Genomic DNA, 21,369 nt, shown 5'->3' with positions numbered 1-21,369 from the left:
GAAGCTCGACTACACTACACACAAAGAGCAATCCTCCAAGAACAATTTCACGATAATCAACCCATCGCTACGTTACTACTGTTACTGCACAACCAATGAATCGGCAAGGAAACAATTCTTTCAAAAAAAAATCTAAAATAAAAGACACGCGAAGCAGCGTTGAAACTGCGGACTCCCAAAACAAAGAGGTTTTCCCTGGGACTGCCGGCAAACGCCCATTCCCCCGCCCTCCAATCCAAAGCCTCTCCGGCGATGGGCCACGGTTTGACCGCTACAGCCCGCTGATTGGTGGCCGCTCTTGTCAGTCGACCGGCGACCCGCCGCTCGGACTTGCCCTCCAGCGCCCGAGCCTGTCCCGCCGGCCCGGGCTTCGCCTCTCGTCACGGCTCGGTAGAAGCTCGTTCTCTTTTCTTTGGTGGGGGGTTGCTTTGGGGAGAAACTTGATGCACTAGAGAAGAGCGCATGAAGGTATGTGTACTTGGAACGGTAGCGATGAAGGTGGCTGTGTTTAAAAAAAATCTGAAACGCGAATTCGGTCGTCGTCGTCGTCCCCCCCCCCCCCACGGTGCACCTGGCGCTTTGTGGTCCTAACGCTGAGGGAAACTTAAACCACCCTCGTAAATGACGAGATTCAAACGATTTTTATGTCACTTAAAATCTCCTTAAGAACAATATCACAATGTGTTTTTTTTTTTTTGTTTTTTTTTTTGTCTTTTTCATGTTATTTTTTCAGCGCATTTTCAAATTGTATTTATTTATGTAAAAACAAATATAAATGTTTTGATTGTATTCCCGTCCTCTTTGGAGCACGCTTTACTTTTTTTAAAGTGCTCTCTAAATGGAATGATATCGATTGTATTCCATGTACAGCGTGATTATATTCCATGACAGCGCACGCTGACTCCATTATCGGTAATGGGTGTGACTTTATTGGCTTTTTGGCAATTGTGTCCAGACAATGTGTGAGTCATGTCGTCAATAGTAACGCTGCGGTGCAAAGCGGTGACTGTGTTGTGGTCAGGGTGACAGGTGGATCCCGAGCCCATTTTCGACAGCCTTTTGCGGTGATCTGTTTTGTTCGACATGACCCAGTAGCACGTTCGGATCGGTTGATGCTTGCGATCTGTCCAAATATGGAGACTGCCTCGGTATTCACCGCAGACTTTGCTTGCAACGTGTGAGGACTGAGAACAGCAAGAACTACAGGAAGAGATGCAGCTATGTGCATTCACACGCACAATACAGAAACAGGTCCCCGTGCAGGGCTCATCTGGGTGTGCACATCATTATGTCAAGATGGGGATGTACAGTTATTTTTATTTTTTTTTTGCTGTGCTGGAGATACATATTATTGGAGATGTCTCCGTGCAACAAATTGGGTCAAAAATGCACATACATACATACATACAGTACATACATACATACATACATATATACATGCTTGCGTGTACACATGAAGTGCATGCCAGTTGGCTAAAAGTGGGATTCAAGGATTTACCCCGTGTGACGATTCCCATGGTGCGGGCATCCCAGGAATGTTTTCCATCATTTTCCAGGAAAAAAGTAGGGTGGGAATACCAGTTCTCGCTTGAGCACCGTGAGTGCAAGAGGATCTAGCCGTGGGTACTTATTACACAGTATATCTGATTACATTATCCTACACATGGCACATTTTAACCCAACTCTGTAGCGGGCTCAACCACGCATATTTCAAGCATACCGCGTATACGTCTGCCTGCTTATGTGCACATAACCTGGACAAGTAATTTAACTTTTATTCACCCTGACTTGCGTTGCACTTATTTGTGAATTAGTGGTAAACCTCAGAATGCAGTGAGGTTGTTTTTATTTTTTTTCGAAGTGAGAGAATGTTTTCGACCACTGATGCAAGAAAGTGGTCAGAATCCACTTAGAATCAGCCCTGCTTGACATTACCTAGGAGAAGTTATGTGAAAAGTGACGATGCATGCTTGATTGTGACAGCATTATATGTAATTGCACAATCATCATGGCTGTAGTGGATGCATTGATAGCGATACTTGTATTGGGTCTGATAATGTCCTCATGTCTGCATTACAAGAATGCCATGATTCATGAATCCGATACAAACATAACATGGTTGAATAAAGTTGCCACCTAAAGCAAATGGAAAGAAAACTGTGCCCTCTTGGAAAGAAAGACTGCCTGCAATCAAATTGTGCTTAAGGGTGAATGGAGACTTTGTAAACATAGCTAACATTTCAAGACTGTTCCAAAACAATAGATTATTATATCATCATAAAATGTTATTTTATTAAACAAAGTAGGTATTTTATTGGCAATTATCAAAGTGAGTGCCTGATCTAAAATAAATGGTTTTGAACATACGTAAAATGTGTTTACAGAGCTCTTATAAACAACCCACTTCATGTATCATGCATATGAACAGCTTAAGACATTGCTCTCATCACTTATTGAGGTAGGAAGGTAGTACTTTTCTGTGACATTTTGCTCATTTTGATGCAAATTTCACATATTTTACATCTGAAGTTGTTTCTGCTGCTTGACTGACCTTTTCTCTACTGCCTGTACAGTGCTTTCGATTTTATGTTTTATACATTAACATTCCATAATTCTATAGATCTAGAATTTAAAACCTTAAAATAAATAAAGTAAACGATCATAATACATAAACGATCATAATATAGTAACCAGTCATAATGGTGTGATTCTGGGAGACAGTCGCCTAAAGCTGAAAGTCAGCCGATTGAGGAGTGTCTTTCCTTTCCCACAATTCTGAAGATGATGTCAACAACACAAGATGTGTTGCCTTAACCCTATGATGAGGCAAGACTCAGGCCACCGAGAGGTGTAAGACTATAATGAACAATGGGATAACTATGCTATGAGCATGAGGGAGCTGGATAAAAATATCTGTGAACAATCGGTCACATCGTACTATTCAGATCACTGGAAGTGGACAGTTGGGATTTTGAGCAGACAACCATCCTCAGTCTCTCTCTCTCTCTCTCTCTCTCTCTCTCTCTCTCTCTCTCTCTCTCTCTCTCTCTCTCTCTCTCTCAGAGACTTAACATTCAGTTATGCTAATTATTTCCTGTTTATAACCCAGAGCACAGCCCTGGAAGGCCCCAGATGGGATCCCAGGGCAACTCTATACCATCCTAGAGGCTTTGCATCCTCCAATAAGAACACACAATGTAATGCTCTCTGTCCCAGCCAACCTCTGCTAAATGCTGGAGAATTGCATTCATTATTCATTTTAATGTTTGAGCTCATATATTAGTGATATCATTTAATGATCCATATCTTCGTAATGATTTTATAGGTGCCATTAAAGTTATATTGCCAGACATGGTTTTTTTTTCTGCTAATCTTTACATGCACTTATTTGAAAAATATTATTTTTTTTATTCCCTCTCTGCCAGGAGGAGATGATGAACGTGGAGGCTCTGAGCAGAGCAGAGCTGCTGACTCTCCTGAGCATCCTGGAGGGCGAGCTGGAGGCCCAGGATGTGGTCATTCACGCCCTCAGGGTAAGCTGGTCAGAGACGTGCCAACAAACAAACATCTCGCAGCACTTTATGCTCAGCCCACACAGTTTGCCTGAGTTGAACTTGCACATTTTAGTTGGTTAGTTTAGTCTATTAAATTTTTTTTTTGCCCATTTTATTTTACTATTGTAGTAAAAACCTATAATGTACAGTATAAAAGACCATATAAAGAATAAAAAGGACCACATTAATTGACACTGGACATTTTCAGTGGTTTGGTGAGACAATTCATATGCCTCAACCAAAAACAGAGAGTGCTGCATTTCTAATCAAAATTCCCCTGGAATTTGGATGGACACGCATGATTGTGGAATCTAACAATTTCACAATTGTCAGCTCAGCTCAAATATTTGCGATCAGGTGACAAAAAGTCAAAAGTGACTCCAGTTTGCAGTAATTATTTTGCACAAGTAAGGAGGGGGGATTAGGAGTGGGATTTCTGGTTAATAAATGATACCAAATATAATAGCGCACCAATAGGCTGATCTGCTGTTCCCTAGTTTTGTGTTCCATCAAAAAGAATGAACGCAGCTGAGGTAAGAGGTTAAAAATGTGCAAACAGGAAGATGAGGAAACGTAGCCCATAAAGACAATGGCATAGAAGCCGTTCTGGGTCCCAAGGCCTGTTCTTCAGACCAGTGTTTAGCTCCTACTGAGATCTGGCTTTTCATTTGTACCTGTTACACCATTTAGACACTATTTAAAAACAGTCTCATCAGAGTAGATCAGTTGTTACCCAAATCCCCCCGGGGATTCAGGAAGTGTAATTTTATTGTTATGATATATATGTTTTTTACATCATACACCCTTAAAACCTGTCAGACCGTGGTTCTTAAAATAGCTTTACTTGCACTTCTTTGCTTAGGCGGATGCATTGTTTTGTTGTTTGCTCTTGTATGGGACAATTTACAATGTTACAAAATATATACGGGCTTTGTTTCATCTCCATTAAAATGATTAACTTTTCTACATATTCTTTAGAGGTGCATAACAAAGACGTGTGTACAGTATTGCATTTGAATTCATCCTTGTTCATGAATTGCTGATATTATTTGCCCCTAGCGGTAACAAATATCAAGGCTAGTTTCCCTACGGCCTATTCCTCAACGACTCAACTTAGTTTAGTGTGGCCCCCTGTCAAGAGTCCCTTCACGCCCCTGGTCTCTTCTCATGCCTCTAGTGACAAAGGCCATGCCATACTTGGCTGAAGCTTCCCAGACCCTCAGATCTGCAGCCTGTGCTCAGGCATAACGATTGAGGATGATGATGATTATAAGGACGAACTACAGCCATGTCAGTCTCCTCTGGCTGTCAATCACCAAAGCTCCCTAAGAGAAAATTAACTTCCCATTGAGAGTGAGTCACTAAAACCTCTTCTCCATGATTCTTTTAAAATTGATGGTAGTTTAATTTCTTGCTGCTGCTGCTTCATATTGGCCTCATACTATATGAACTCTCAACACTGAGTAGTGCTTCATGAGTAACTTCAGTATTCATGGCCAAGGCCTCAGGGAAAATGATTCAAACCGCACCATGCTCAGACACATCTTGAATGGCAGTCGTCCAGATATGACGCATGCAGAACTTGACCCAAAACTCACAACACACAGACACACACCCACACGCACACAACTACACACACATCGGAGCGTAAATGTACAGCCTCTCTGTGGTCTGTAGCTTTTTTCCTTTCTTTTACTTTAGCTATACTCCCCTTTTCCCCTTCCTCGTTTATAAAGGTTCTAGCCCACCATGTAGAGACACACACACACACACACACACACACACACAGATTGTCCAGTGGGTGGTTGTAGTGTTTACAGTGAAGAGCATGTACAGACTAACTTCCGGTGTTCCCACTGGGGACCAGGACAGAAATTCTATTGCGCTGCCCATGTTAGGGTTGTCTGTCAAGGCATCTGGCTGGAGGGCTGTGGAAGGGGAAGATGCCTGCCGGTTCTGTCCACCGGCCCACTCCTTGTCTGGGCACAGTCGTGCCTGCTAGCCACACGGTAGTGATCTAATATCTCTTATCTCTTGGCTGAGTCTTACTTTTCCCTTTGCCATTTTGCTCTGAGCCATGCCATACACTGCTATGTCTATGTGTCTATTTCTGTTTTGCTTGAACTGGACTGTTCTTATTGGCAACTTGTATCATTAGTGAAACTAGTGTATACCAGTGCTTACTCTAGTGTAAGGTTTCATGTGGAAAAAAAACATTTAGGCGTTTGGAATTCATGATTCCTTCCTACTACAACTCTTCAACCAAAGATATTTATTCCTCTCTGCAGTAAGCACTTCGGATGCCTTAACGTTGCTGGGGACAACCCCATTCAGCCAGGTTTAACTGTTTCTTCACCAAGGCTTTGTTGAAAACAGTCGGCTAGTTCACATTGTTGGCTTACTTGTTAGAAGACTTGTAAGAAATATGTCTCTACATCATTCTGATTGAATTCATTGTTGAATTCATTCCTTTCTCATAATTATGGAGACAGAATGTAAATATCACCAGAGGGGACATTCCTGAGACTATGACCTAAGCCAGGTGCTGCATTCCTTAAAGAGTGGCTTATTTTTCCAGCTGATGACTGCCTAGGCCTCAAAATGATTTATCTGAGATTCCTTAGGTACAAATAGGAGTTATAAAATCTACTAATCTAACACTAAACTGTCTCTCTGCTTGTCAGGGCCATTTCTAGCTCTAAGGCGCCCAATGCAAAATTTTGGTGGGGGGATTCCAAACCCTCTGAAGTGGTCTAGGGACATGCATTTAAACGCATCAATCTGGTGCACTTTAAGAGGAAAAGAGGCTGCATTGGTGGAAACCGAAAACATTTTTTTCTCTCAAATTCAAATCAAACTTTCTCAAGTTGACCCCAGCAATTTAAACCTACAGAAAATGATAGCACAAACACTGGGGCTCCCCTACACCAATAATCTCCTGAAAATGTACAGGATTTACCCAATCTGCATTATAACATATCCCAAATACGCATAAATGAGACGGATGCTGCATTTTCCTTAAAATGTTTATTTTAAATGTCAGGAACAAAATTGGGAAGGACTCAACATGAAGGCAAACATTGCAACTGATAGATACTAAACATACAAAATGACCTCCCCCAAACAATAAATAAAATAAATGAGGCCGTTGCACATAATAGGAGGGTGATTGGCTTCCAAGAGAGACGTAATTTTAATTTCTAAAAAAAATGCTAAATTGGCAAATATGCAACCGCAAAGACTGCATTTAGCAAGAAACGGCCCTGCTGCTTGTGTCTGTGTAATAGTGGTGAACCATGTGTGGCAGTGCTGCCTACCACACACCAAGTGGCGTTTTCAGGGACATCCGGCACAGAGACACAATGTTGACGACGAAAACAATGTTGTATACACAAAGGTTAATGGTAGCGAGTGGGCCAGTTGAAATTAGCCAGGAGCAGATAGACCATGTCATGACAGGGCTCCTCTCCTTTGTGTGTGTGTGGGGATGACAGTTTTACCTGTTGCTTGTTAGACCAACCAAAGAGCAGCAGGTATGCAGCCGCCCTGATCCCAATCACCTAGATCCAAGTCAGGGGTGGCTGCTCAACCAGACCCTCCCCACACCACACCATGAATAGCTGTTTCAAGGCAATCAAACTCCTGGCAATCCTACTGATCTGGCCGTCAACCAGAGAGCGCCAAACAGTTGATTGAAATTGGTCACTGTAGTTTTTTTAATTGAAATGGGCAACCATTGATCAGTGTTGTCCACCAATGGTTGACATGTTGCAGGAAGAGTGAAAATAGGTGCTGAGGATAATATTTAAATGCTGCAGAAGTCGGTGGTGGCCAAATTTTTGCCATGGAGGTACCAGAATGTTTAAGTTTCAATTACTATGCCCTCTGATTCCAATTATGTAGTTTGTCCAGTCTAGATGTCTAGTCCGGACTAGATGCGCCAGATATAGATGTGCTACTGAGGGATTTATTACCCGCTCACTGCTGGCATTTGTGGAATATCAGGGACCGATGATTAGGGCTGCCCCCTGAAAGTGGATGAGTTGAATCATCAGTCGGACTGAGATTCTTCAAGTCGAGCAGTCTTTTTTTTTTTTTTTTTTCAGTCGGTGTGCATTACAATAACAGGATAAAATAGATAGACGCTTACAAATGCAGAGGGATAACATTTCAATGAGGAATTATAAATATATTTTTGCATGTGTGAAAAGGACCCGAACGCGGCTCTCCGTAATGCTCTCTGCGATCGGGGCACATGGAGAGCCATTCCAAAATAAAACAACTAAAAACTGTGTGGTTATAGTTGTTTTATTTGGAGGGATGGGGCACGGAGGAACGGGGCATGACTCGGGTGATGATGGGTGTGCTACTACTCTTACGGATACTGCTTATCAATCCGGTACTTTAACGGTACTCTTATCGGTTATTTTTTTTTATTTCTTAAGAGAAAAACTTAAACGAATCAAGAGCAGAATTAACACTGCTTTATTTTCTGCACATTACGCATGGAGCGGGGACGATCGGGGCGCAATCTGTGCTTGCCATGCGTGTGTGAGAGCCAGGCAGAGCGAGCCGGTCCTGGCGCCCTCGCGCATATCTCCATATCTCCAGCGATGGAGAGAGGAGAGATGTACCCAACCCGAGGAGTTCCTCCCTGCCCCCACTCCGCCGAATAGTTGAATAATAGCATTGAACAGCCAAATCCAATTCAACTACAGAATTCTGAGTTGGGTACAGCCCTACCGATGATAAAGGCATTGGGCACACACCAGAGTATTTGTATGCTATTGCATCTAGGACAGAGTTAGTCTGCAAGTGGAGTTCAACTTCTCAACCTGCAATGCAACTCTTTATTAATTAATTATTGATTATTAAAATTGTCAACTGCTGCAATAACCCTGTCCTGTGGACGACCTATAGGATGACAAGAGCACAGTTTTTTGTTGTACAGAACGCCACCAATCCCCCTCTTTGAGTCTATAAAGTCTAGGAAAACTGGAAAAACAATTGGGCACGTGGCCTTTTCCTGTCATAGTAGCAAATGAGGAAGAAAAGGAGGTGTGTGTGTGTGTGTGTGTGTGTGTGTGTGTGTGTGTGTGTGTGTGTGTGTGTGTGTGTGTGTGTGTGTGTGTGTGTGTGTGTGTGTGTGTGTGTGTGTGTGTGTGTGTGTGTGTGTGTGTGTGTGTGTGTGCGTGCGTGCGTGTGCGTGTCTGCCTGTCTGCCTGTCTGTCCGTGTCCACCGGTGAGTGTACAAGACTTATCCAAATTGGTTCTGGTGTATAACATTTACATTTTGTCATTGAGCAGACGCTTTTATCCAAAGCGACTTACAAGGGAGAATAACATTCAAGCTACATTGAGACAGAGTCATAAGTGTAACAATAAACAATAAGTATAAGGTTGGTATTATGTCGCGGCGCCTCCAAGCAGCGGAAAGGGCCCTGAAGCTGCCGCATAGACACCGCACGACTGCAGGAAAGCCCCAAACACCCGCCCTGCAGCCACAGAACACCCCCCCGGCCATCGGAGAAGCCAGAAGCCCGCGGAGCAACCCCCACGCCCATCCCCGAGGGGCATAGCCTAGTCCCAGTGAACACGAGGAGATCCCCCACCCCTGAGGTGCACACATACAGCCCAACCCCATGTGCAGGCACAAGACGCAGGGGCAGAATCCGGGCGGAACACGGACCGCGAGCCCGGAGCCAGGTCCTGCGCCGACAGACCGACACCCCACCCGAACCGCAGACGAGCCGGCAGGACCGGCATGCCCACCCGCGTCCTGCGCAAGAGCGAGGCCCACCCTAACGCAGCCGACCAGACGCCCCACCCGGCCGCTAGCCTCGAGTGCCCATCCACGTAGCCTAGTGTGCTCAGCGCGGGGCACCTGGATGTTTCTGTTCAACAGAAATCAAGTGGTAAAATGTGTGTTTCATAATAAACCAACTATTAATTAAATTAAAAGAATTTGGTTAGATTTGTGTTTGTGGTTGGATATTGATGTTTTTGGAAGCGAAGTTCAAGCTGTGTGGTTGGAATGTAACCGCGGTCCAATCACCCCATTTTGTTTTTCCATCTGATGTAATGTCCTGTAATACTTAAATGCTTTGTGTGTTTTTACTGGCTGACATTTTCCTGACTCCATAAACGATAGTGTTTTGTTCAGATAACATTCTATATTTTGTGACCGTAGCAGCAGTATTGCCCAGTATGGCCATGGCGTGAAGATAAGAGAAAACAGGAGAAGTTTGTAGAAATGATTCAGAAGGGTTTAAAAAAAAAAAAAAAGTATTCATAACGCATGAGCTGCTACAATCACTCTCACAATCAAATAATAAGAGTGCAGACTGGCCCAACCCATGTTTTCTCATGCTGTCACATGTTAAGTGATACCATTTTGACACCAAGAGCATGCACTCACACGCACAGATCTATACAAACACACTGAACCACAATGCAACGCATTCAAGGTATGCGAGATGTCAAAATAACTACTGTATTCTTCCACCCTTAAAGCTGCATCTAGCTGACCAGAAATTGCAAAGCCACATTTGTAATAGTGTTGAGCTCCACCCTAAACTGTCATTTACTCAGAGCTAACGAGTACTTGCCCATTACAGAAAAAGTACTGATTGAAGAGGTCATACGAAACCAAGCCAATGTCAGATATTCAATCTTGGGAGTTCAAGTAAGAGGGCCAGTGTTTATTTAGATACTACAATATACACTGCGTGTATCGTATCACTCAACCCATCATTGTTGGTTGAACAGCTGCTAGGAACTGGAGTACTTCTTGTTCTAGCCAAGGATGATTTGCACTTCTCTGCGAGTATTGTCTAACCAAGGGGCGAGCACCTGCTTACATTCTTACCTCATGACTGATTTTAAGGCTCAGGGCAGTTAAGCATAACTTGGAAGTGGTTGTCCCATAAAGTGTGGCTTTGTTTGGCGTCTTATCTCTGTTACACCGGTGGTTGCTGTGTGGGTGGAAGGTGTGGAAGATGCTGTGTAAACAAAAAAATTTGAATTGTGATCTATACTTAGACCCTTTGTCACTCTTGACTCGCTTACACGCAGAGGCTTGTGGTTTTTTAGGGTTGTCAAGTTTGCGGATATAATGCTCTCCCTCAAACATGAACTCACCGTGTTTGTCGTTTGTCAATGTTTTCTAGTTGTCTGGTTGAGACCTGGGGTTTGTTCAAATAGTAGTTAACCGCAACATACATTCCAGACACAGTCCCTACATAGTAATGGCAGCAAACAGCAGCCAAAGATGACTGCTACTGTCTGTACAGACGTGGAGCTCTAAACTCAGGACATACCAATGTATCCCGTCAAGTAGGCTCAGAGGTGCTGTAATGTAAGGCCAGCAGCCCAAAAACATTTCTCAATCCAGTCCTCAAGTACCTCCTGCCCTTCAGGTTGAGCTCCAACCTGCACACTTGACGGGGTGAGGCCTCATGAGACAGTATGTCCTTGGTGTGCAAGGGTGGACTTTTAGAAGATTAACCTCGGAGAGCAGGGAAACACTGTCATCAAATACACTGCTACTAAGTCTGTTTTGAACTGTTTTTACTACTTGATATTACTGTAACAGTAATAAATTGTAATTGAGTTGACTGCCATGAATCAGAAAAAAAAACATTGAGAAATGATCAATGATAATTCAAATTATGGGTCGAGGCCCGTATCTTGGGGGGGAAAAAGATGGTGAAGTGCATTTCCTCAGTCTTTCTTTCTTTCAGACATTGGCTGGGTCTCACCCTGCAGCTTCTCACGCTGGTGTGTTGCATTTAATGACAAGCTTGTCCCATGCGAGCTAGTCATTACTGTCCCCTCCATGGGAGCAGACTGAGCTGTCACACCAAACTTTTAGGTATGCAGTCAAACTGCTGTCCTTCCTAATGGCAGACTACTGCTGATTTGCAGCTCTTTCTTCTGGAGAGAGAGAGAGAGACAGGGGGGAGACTTTTACAGTAGAGTTAAGGCACGGCCGGCATGTCGAGCTTGGCTGAACAATCGAAGTGGCGGGGAGATGAATGAATGGAATTTTGCGAGGACTTGATTGACAGGAAATGCCCTAGATTAGTCTGCGCTCTTTGTGGCTGTATGGGAGCGGTGTAATCACAGTGACACTGCTCTCTCTTGGAAATGCAGATAACAGGCGTTTTATACTTGTGTCTTGAATGAAAAGAAGCTTAAATGTTCCCTTGGTTTATTCAAAGCGCAATTGTTCCTTCCTCACCATTTTCAATTCACCCCCATGCTTGGTGTTACTTTGTTTGTCAGCTCTTTATCTCATGTGGGTTTTGGCTTCAGCTCCAGTAATCAGCTTGGACCGTATACAGTAGGTCATAGCTATTACCATCTCTGTGATTTGTGCTGTCCTCCTGTTCAGAAAGTCTGACCTGAATTCATATCTACAGACTCTGACCATCACTTGTATTAAATTGTGTCCTTCCAGCTTCCTTTCTGCATGCCTGAATAAATAATGGTGGAAACTTATTCTGTGCAGCTACAGTATCCAAGTAGTATTGCATATTGATGATTGCATATTACTTGATCATTATTGATAAAATGAGCTAGAATTTGAAGTATGCATAATAGTCATGCTTATCTAAAGTATCTTAAGTTTTTATTGAAGGTTCTTTAGTTACTGAATAGAACTATTTACTTCCTATTGTTCCTGTCCTACTTGTTTGAGCAAGTGAACAGCCAACCTATGTAGAAATCAATCTTCCAAAATCCTTTTGGATTTGGAGCGGCAGCCTGAATATTGTGTGCTGCTTCAGGCCTAGTTCCATGAAAGGTTTTTGGTTTTTTTTGGGCTTTTTTTTCCTTTTTTTTTCCTGACAGGCCCGGTCATGTGGACCCTTTGTCTCTATGTCTGTGCACTTACTCTACCCAGATATGGAGTACTTTACTTTGGGTGCTTACTTTTTCCAGAAACCCCTCCGAGACAGCTTTTCATGCAAGGATCCCCATGCGTTCATGAGGATCACACACACACACACACACACACACACACACACACACACACACACACACACACACACACACACACACAAACACACACACACACACAATGCACACACACACAATGCACACACACACACACACACACACACACACACACACACACACACACACACACACACACACACACACACACACACACACACACACACACACACACACACACACACAGTATGCACACTCGTTAGCATTTTTCATGTACAACTATTTCTATTGCAAACAATATTGATTAGGCTTGGTTTAAATTTGTAGTGCACTCAATGGTAACAGGATCAATTCTTTCAATACCTGAGCCACAAAAGTCCAGAAAATGTCAGCTGCAGAGCATATTGTCTGAAAGTCACACTCACTGAGGAAACTGGAAACTCTGCGTCTCTTTTCAGCGCACACAAGGGCCGCACTGTGCTGGGGGGTGTAAAGGTAACTGATTCACAGAGAGGTTTTCGTTGCTGAAACACATCAGGTTGTCTTTCACACCTGACCACAGCTGCAGTGAGCTTTTAAGAGAAGGATTTGAAGAACGAGATTATCTGACTGGTCTTCACAGTAAATGCACAACACACACAATACAATAATGAGGGAAAGACATTGCCTTGGTGCCTCAGCAAAAAAACAACCTTGCCCTATTTTTTGGGGATGGAATATAATCTATTTAAAAAATGTATTTTTGTCTCTGTGTAATACTATTCCTTCCATGACATCACTGCAAAGTAACCAGCCATCAGGATTTGGGCAACACTGGGAGAGCCTTCCAAGGAGGATGTGCTTGTTGTGCCCTTTCATAGAATGCACACTCTGTCATTATGATCAGGGCTAACCCTGGGAGACTTGTGAGAGGCTCGACCTTAGGACACACACACACACACACACACACACACACACACACACACACACACACATGCACAGTCTTTTTTTTTTTTCCAGTGGCCCAGTCCATTATGGCCTCTTTAACCGTTTATTAAACTCGGAACTACCATTCATCTTCTGTAAGCCGGTCCTTTTGCAGAACCCTACAGCACTACACAATCCCAAAGCCGGACATGTGTTGGCTTTTATACACACAAAGGCATTCCCATTTTCAAACAGACAAAGTAGATGTAGAAAATAGGAAAACACACAAACACACAAGCTAGAAGTTCCTCTCATACTGGGCCGTGCAGACAATGCCAGAGGCCTGAGGTACTGAGACAGTGTCTTTGTGTGAGCCCTGTAATCTCCTCCCCGAGAGGGTCAGATTCTTTGTTTAGTTAGAGGAGGAGAGGCTCCGATGCAGCCGCCTTTCTGATGCCCTCGGGGACCGTTTGTGCGTGTATGTGTGTGTGCACATTTTTGCGTATAAGTGTGCATCTTCCCGCACGCATATTCATGCTTAGACAGAAAGCGGGTTCATGAGAACGGAGGCAGAGGGAAAAGAGTGACATTCCCTAAGAAGAAATGATGCACTCGGAGAGGAATGCTGTGCCATGTTTGTTAGATTGGGTGGGGGTGGGGGTGGGGTGGGGGGCGGGCGAGGGCGCGGGGCGGTAGAGGACTGCGGCATTCACCCTCCACAGAGTGAGATGGAGTGTGGACGGCCCTGAAGACAGCCCGCGCAAAGCCTGTGGCATGTGCTTACATCACTGGCGCTTCTTTCATCATTCGCCCTCATTCTCTGTCTCTGCATGGGGCACGCACAGACAGACAGTCAGCTGACCCTGCATTCCTCCTGCGTACACGTCCACGTCGTTAATGAGATCGGCTGGTGACAGATCAGTGGCCCGGGGCAAGGTCAACGAGGTCCTATCCCGTTTCACTCCACTTCTCATTCCCCCAAAAACATTCTTTAGACAACTTGGGTGTGACTTGAGGAAGTTTGGCCGTGTGTTCCTTCTTGGCACCATTTATTCGCTTAAACAAGTGAGCTATCCACAAATAGTTACTCAGTTGTTGTTACCAAACCGCCAAGGAAACAGAAAATGGCTTATACTGTTTTCACACCAAAATTAGTGGGTTGACCCGGGGTTTGTAAACCGGGATCAACCCGCTAAAAATAGGCGATTGACACCTTTCCCATTGCCAGGAGAAATGCATTTTTTTTTTTCTGGTGCGTCACGTTCAACGTCACAAACACGCCCGAAAAGGGCCATGTAATGTTCCAAACAACAACATAAAACTGTAAAACTTTGGGGAAAAAAAAAAAAAAAAAGAATTTTGAGCCATTAAAAAATCGGATCGTTCATGAACGACCCAGCACTACAGTAGAAGCCCTATTGAGCACCCGTCCTTCGTTATCGGGGTCTGGCAGGGAGCATGGGGGTTTTCCGCTGTGGTCCCCACGGTACGATCCCCATGCTGCACAGCATTTGACTGTCACCCATGTGGAAAAAAGTCAATAACTTCTGATTTTGGATTCTAAATGGGATATGAAATGATTGAATGATACACGGATATTCCTGTCTATTTATGCGCCAGCGTCTGGAACCTCAAAATCCAGCTCATCGTGCAGTAAAGCGGCCAAAATGAGTGGGTCGACCGGGGTGTCCTGTTCACATCAATTCTGATTGGAGGTGGAGCAGATTAAAACCCGGGACTGAGACCCGGGTTTTTTCTTTCCCACTGGTGACAAATGCAAGCGGTTACCGGGTATTACCGGGTTTTTGGTGCAGTGGGGAAGGTGTATCAGGGTTAGTTTGAGGCTCCTGTCGTAGGCTCCTATGACAGACAACTAATTTGTATTTTTATTTGTTTTGTGTGTGTGTGTGTGTGTGTGTGTGTGTGTGTGTGTGTGTGTGTGTGTGTGTGTGTGTGTGTGTGTGTGTGTGTGTGTGTGTGTGTGTGTGTGTGTGTGTGTGTGTGTGCTCATCTTGAGCTTGTGGCCTTTTTTTTGTCTTCTTTTGTCGCCCCCTGATATATCCCTAAGGAGGAATAAACATCTGCACCCAGTGGGGGGTGGACAGCCGAGTGTTTGAGTTGAGGGGGGGAGAGACCATCTGCTAGTGAATATCATCACCACCCCCACCCCACACACACACACACACACACACACACACACACACACACACACACATACACACACACACACAGAAACACAACAAACAAGTTCTTAACAATAGTTGCATGCTGCATAATATTAGTGTGTATGTGTGTTGGTGGTGTATACATGTGTTGGTCTGTCTCAAAGCCTTGCTTTTTGGCGTTCTTGGAACAGTTGGTGGTTAAATTGTCTGTTAAATTTGTCTCCCCATTATTTTTAATTGTGCTGTAAGGAGAAGACACCTCTTCCAGTCAGACACACGCACACACACACACACACACACACACACACACACACACACACACACACACACACACACACACAGCTCATGTGTACACATCTGCAGGTGTAAATGGTCATAGCTCCACTAAATCAGGATTATACATGCTCTTCTGCCATATTTCCCCCTTCTCTTCCTGAAGCCCCACAGCTAGACACAGTGAGCACCCGTAGCCTGAGGCTCAGCTGCAGCTCACACCTGGTGTGTGTGTGTGTGTGTGTGTGTGTGTGTGTGTGTGTGTGTGTGTGTGTGTGTGCGTGTGCGTGTGCGTGCGTGCGGGGCTTGTTTTTCTGGCGTTTGAGGGCTTCTTGAGTTATTATTTTCCGCTCTTTCCTCCCAGGCCCAGCACAGAGATGCCTTCGTCCAGGAACGCTACGGCCAGTACGATCTCAGCGATCCCTTCTTGGCGCTGCAGAGGGACAATGAGGCCGAGGAGCGTCAGCACACACACCTCCAGCCTCACGCACGGGCCGGAGGCGTGGGGCCCAACCCTCTGGCCGTGCTCAAGCTGGTTATGGCTCACTGCAAGAGGATGCAGGAGAGGATGATGGGACAGCTGGCTGCTGCCGAAAGCAGACACAGGAGGGTAGGTGATCAATATATATATACATGGTATGAATGGTGAACTGCATGAGTGTTTACATGCAAACAAAGTTAGTAAAGAAGGAGAAACAAAGCGCGGTCAGGGTTCAAATTGAAGCCGTCTGATATTTAGCAGAAAACAATTATCAGCACACTGTGTCGGGAGCTGGCTGTTTCTAGAGGTAGTAGACAGGAAAAGCTGATGGTGAAAGGACACATAATTGCATATTAAGTTTTATGAATGGGGCTCAAATGTCAAACAACGGGGTAGCTAAGAAATATTTAATTATTAATAACCTTATAATAACTCCAGGCTACAGTCTAGATATAACGTAAACTTTGAATAGTAAGCCATACTGCCTGGCCTGATCGTAACGTTACATCGCTTTTCACAGTTTTACACAGATGCCATCCACATGGACTGTGGTTCATGCGTATGATTTCTAGTGTGTGGCGGGTGCAGGAGGAAAAGGGAAAATCATTAAAATACATGTCTAAGAAGTAGAAGGACACAATTTCAACGTATTGTTGAAATAGCTCTATGCCTTTATCCCAGTGTCCAGCCCATGCCTCTGTTTCACACTGGGCCACACACGCACAATAGTCCTCTTATGCATGTGTGTGCTCCTCTTTGTGCCTATGTGCATGTCTTTATATTTCAATTACTGTCGACTTGGCGAGGGAGAGTGACATAGAAAGGCCGGAGCCGCACCCAGAGCTTAGACAGGGGAAGCAGGGTTTATCAGTTTGAAAGGCTTTTAGAGACTGAACACAACTTACCCAAATCCCCGTGTAACGAGATGAGTTGGTGCCGTTCAAGAAACAAGTTCACACGGAAATATAAACCTCTTTTTAAATATGAACCGTTTTCGCCGCCTGTCCGACAGGTGATAACAGAGCTGGAGGAGGAGAAGCGGCGGCGTGCCCAGGATTTGGCGCAGGGAGATGAGGTCACCACCATGTTGCAGACAGAAAGAGAGAAGCTGCTTCAGCAGGTACAGTATACGTCCAAATGTGAAGGCAAAAAGCAAGTTTCACCAGATAAAGACTGCAAATCCTGCAGGTATATCACACCTTGTCGCCGCTCTTCAGCCATAAGCTGCGTCCCTCCACCTTTCTCCCTCTGTTTCCCATTCACACTGCTTGCTTTGATTTAAGACTCGGTGACTGAGCAAACCAACATCAGTGGAACTCTATTGTGTCATTCAGTGGAGTGGAGTGGGTTTGGGCTGTTCAAGCACACACACACACGCGCGCACACACACACACACGTATACACACACGCACACACACACACACACACACACACACACACACACACACACACACACACACACACGTACACACATCCATAGGAAGCAGCAGAGGAAGAGGCCATTGTTCATTTGACCAGCAGCTATGGGGCTGTATGGGCACAGGAAAGCCTGAGATAATGACTGTCCCTGACTATCCAGAGGTCAACACACAGACATACCTACACCCCCCCCCCCCCCCCCCCCCACACACACACACACACACACACACACACACACACACACACACACACACACCCACACACGCCAGTAATGTACTACATGTTTCAGACAGGGACCAAATGTAAGACAGACTTCCTGAGGGGTCCCTGTGTTTTGAAAGTGTCTTCCAGCCTTCCTGAAGCTTTCCTGCCTCCATTGTTTATGGCTCTGAGGTCATACAGTAGATATTTCATCACTACACATTTCCTTTTACAGTACTAACTCAGCAAAGTTTGTAAGAACTACACATTTACCCAGAGGAAACTCTCTGGGAAGGGTATTTTCACAAGCAGGCTCTGCAAAGTTTACACAGAAAACACATTGAAGAAAGGTAGGTAAAAGGGAACGACACACAGACAAAGAATTGAAACCACATACGTACCCGTGCACCGTCGTCCATTTTCAAGTTAAACCTCATTCGGAGGATTGTGATTGGGTGGAGACACAGTTATTTCTTTTTTTTTTTAATGTCATGCCACTTCAAACGAGCCATGCATTCGTACAAATTTCTCAATAAATAAATAAAAACAAGTTCTCTCTCTCCCGTAAATTCCTCTCATTCTCAAAACTTCTCATTCTATAAAACTGTTGGTCGGGATAGTCATTGAAAAAACAAATGCTGCCAATTTTTTGTTTTTATTTTTTACTCAACTGGTAAAAGCATTGGCATCAAGGCGCTCATCCACTATGTGCACTGCCATGGAAATCAATTAGTACTCCACTGCCCCCTTGTGGTTAAAACTGAACACTGCCACAAGGGGCTGTTAGTTTCTTAATTTACTTGGGCTTTTTATCAGTCCAGCTCTCTGCTTCTATTCCTTGCTCTCTCCATCTCTCTTAAGCTGGAGGTGGAGCGCGCGGCGGTGCAGAAGCTGCAGAAGGAGCAGCTGCGAGCAGTCGGAGAGGCGGAGGAATCCCTGTCGCAGCAGCAGCAGCTCTCCTCAGCCCTGACCCGGGAGCTCCAGGTGGCGAGCAGCCAGGCGCAGGAGGAGGCGCAGAAGGCCTCGCAGCTCCAGGGTCGGCTGCAGGACGAGAGCCACGCCCTGGAAAACGCCCGCGGGGCACTGGAGGGCGAGAAGAAGAGGGCGGCCCAGCTGGAGGCCCGAGCGGAGAGGCAGCTCGCCGAGTTCGACACGGAACGAGAACAGATGAAAGCTCAGATTAGGAGGGAGGAGGAGAGGAGCAGGGAGCTGGAGAGACAGGTGGAGGAGCTGAGGAGGATGCTGGAGGGCAGTGGGGGAGAGAAGGGAGAGGTGAAAGAGTCACCACCCAAGGCGGAGGTGGTGTTCGCCTCTGTCCAGACTGAACCCGACGGGAAGGCTAAAGCCACTCTGGTGTCAAAGGTCAACGGCCACCTCGCCTCCAAAGAACCAGAGTCCCCACAAGATGGGAGAACAGGCGAGAGCGAGGGAATGATGGCGGAGAACGGGGGCGGAGCTCCTCTGCACTCCCCTCTCCACCCTCCTCCTCACCCGCAGTCGCCATCCAGCACAGCGTCGTCCTCCCTTTCCTCCTCCCCCATCTCCTCCCCCGTCCTGGCCAAGCGTCTGGGCAGCCCGGGCTTCCACCAGTCCTCCTACCAGGCCAGCGTCAACCAGCGCTTCCAGGCGGCCCGCCACAAGTTCCAGAGCCAGGCCGAGCTGGAGCAGCAGCAGCTGGGCGGCTCGGCCCCCCTGTCCCCCAGGGACCTCTCCCCCACCGCCACCCCGGTCCCTCCCCCGCCGGAGAACACCACGGCCAAGCAGCTGGCCCGCAACACCGTCACCCAGGTGCTGTCCCGCTTCACCAGCCAGCAGGCCGGGGTCAAGCTGGCCCCCATCAGCAGCTCCCCGTTCGGGACCGACTACCGCAACATAGCGGCGTCCCCTCCCGGCGGGAGATCCCCGTCTTCCGGGCCGCTGTCCCCGGGCATCCGCTCGCCCCTCACCCCTCGCTCAGAGAGGACTCCCCCGCCGCCGATCCCTCCCAAGAAGCCAGGGATGAGCCCGACCCCGGGTTCTCCCGGCCCCTCTGCCAGGAACAGTCTCTTCCCCGAGCTGACGGGGAACTGTGGGCACAACGCGCAGGACGGCGCCAAAGAGCCCGACCTTGTTCTGTCCTCCAGCAGCTAACAGCCTGATCTATGCCATCGTTTGACTCCTTTAAAGTCGGTCCTTACTTTACAGCTACTTAAATATTTATTTTCTGTCCGCCAGGACAGATTATCACAGGTAACACTAACAAACTAAACGTTTGTTTAAAATTCTGATCATTCTATCGTTCGTCTCAGACATGGAAATGTTGCTTTGACGCAGAGTTGATCTTGATCTTTATCAAACATAACAATACAAAAATGACTTTTATACGAATTAACATGAAGTATATTCTGGATTATTTTATTGAAATTTATGTTTTATCCTCTTTTTTTCAGCATACTTTTTTTTTTTTCATTTTTTCACTGTTTTACATCCATTTGGGAACGCATTTCCTTCCGTGATAACATGATGAAGTATTGAGAATCCATGGTGTGATTTTAAGGGAATATAATATAATATTTTTAGTATAAATTACGGATTATTCTGTTCTGTGGATGCTTGAAAACTACAGAATACTACAGAATACCTGAGGAATGCTGGTTCCCCTCTAAATTCTCAACTCTTTCAGAAACCAATTTCACTGTAAAAAATAAATCACAGAATTAAATGAAGATTAACTATAGCAATTCTTATGTATGTGTAGCTGATATTTCTAAAATGATTAGAATAGATTTCAAACTGTTGGCTTTACATTCTAAAGAGTCTTTAAATATTTGCTTCATGAAAATACGAGCAACACATTTTATCATAGAATTTACAAATGCATTTCATTTGTATTTCATGATTGTATGACCTCACATTTCTACTGCAGTAGTCATTAATACACTGAATCTTGTATGAGAGTACACTTTGCACTACATTATTTTACATGTAAATACAAATTATTATAATTTTTTTTGTCAGGGATTTTGCATTTCATTTGCTGAACCAAAAGGGACCAAATCTTTGTTTACGTGCTATCAGTTTGGATTACCCGTGCAGCTTTTTCTTATTGTATTATAAAACCCAGAAATGGGATCTTTCCCATGTAAATAGTTCTATAGTTTTTATCACAACTTTTTTCTAGCAGCTCTCGACTTCCATTTGATTTCCTTCGTGGTTAACATGTAAAGGCATTTAAAGTTTCACTTTCAGATGGCGCTGGGCATCACATTGTAATAGCTCAAAACCGAGTCATTCTTGATGTTAAGGTCAATTTCTTTCCTGCAGTTAGGCACATCACCTGTCTGAGTGGTCTTTTTTGCTAAATAAATATACCTGGACTTTGCTGACCCTGTGTTTTTCCAAGCATGACCTGTTTTACCGAAAAATGGAATAT

The 21,369-nt window shown here is 45.0% G+C and overlaps 1 protein-coding gene across 1 annotated transcript; it reads left to right on the top strand.

Moving 5' to 3' along the window:
* Positions 1–367: 367 nt before the first annotated feature.
* cttnbp2nlb (CTTNBP2 N-terminal like b) lies at positions 368–21,318 on the top strand. The gene is made up of 5 exons (XM_080014828.1): positions 368–468; positions 3,426–3,533; positions 16,221–16,466; positions 17,350–17,457; positions 18,819–21,318. Exons 1-5 carry the CDS (start codon positions 463–465, stop codon positions 20,085–20,087), a joined length of 1,737 nt encoding a protein of 578 aa, XP_079870954.1. The 5' UTR covers positions 368–462; the 3' UTR covers positions 20,088–21,318.
* Positions 21,319–21,369: the final 51 nt, after the last annotated feature.

This window comes from Zeus faber, assembly GCF_960531495.2.
Source record: "Zeus faber genome assembly, chromosome: 15".
Taxonomy (NCBI): Eukaryota; Metazoa; Chordata; class Actinopteri; order Zeiformes; family Zeidae; genus Zeus; species Zeus faber.
Note: the sequence above shows the minus strand (reverse complement) of the source record. Positions and strands in the feature narration are given on the sequence as shown.

Coding starts and splice junctions, on each gene's coding strand:
- cttnbp2nlb (XM_080014828.1), top strand. Junction 3,534..16,220: donor TGGTCATTCACGCCCTCAGG/GTAAGCTGGTCA, acceptor CTTTCCTCCCAG/GCCCAGCACAGAGATGCCTT. Junction 16,467..17,349: donor CCGAAAGCAGACACAGGAGG/GTAGGTGATCAA, acceptor CCTGTCCGACAG/GTGATAACAGAGCTGGAGGA.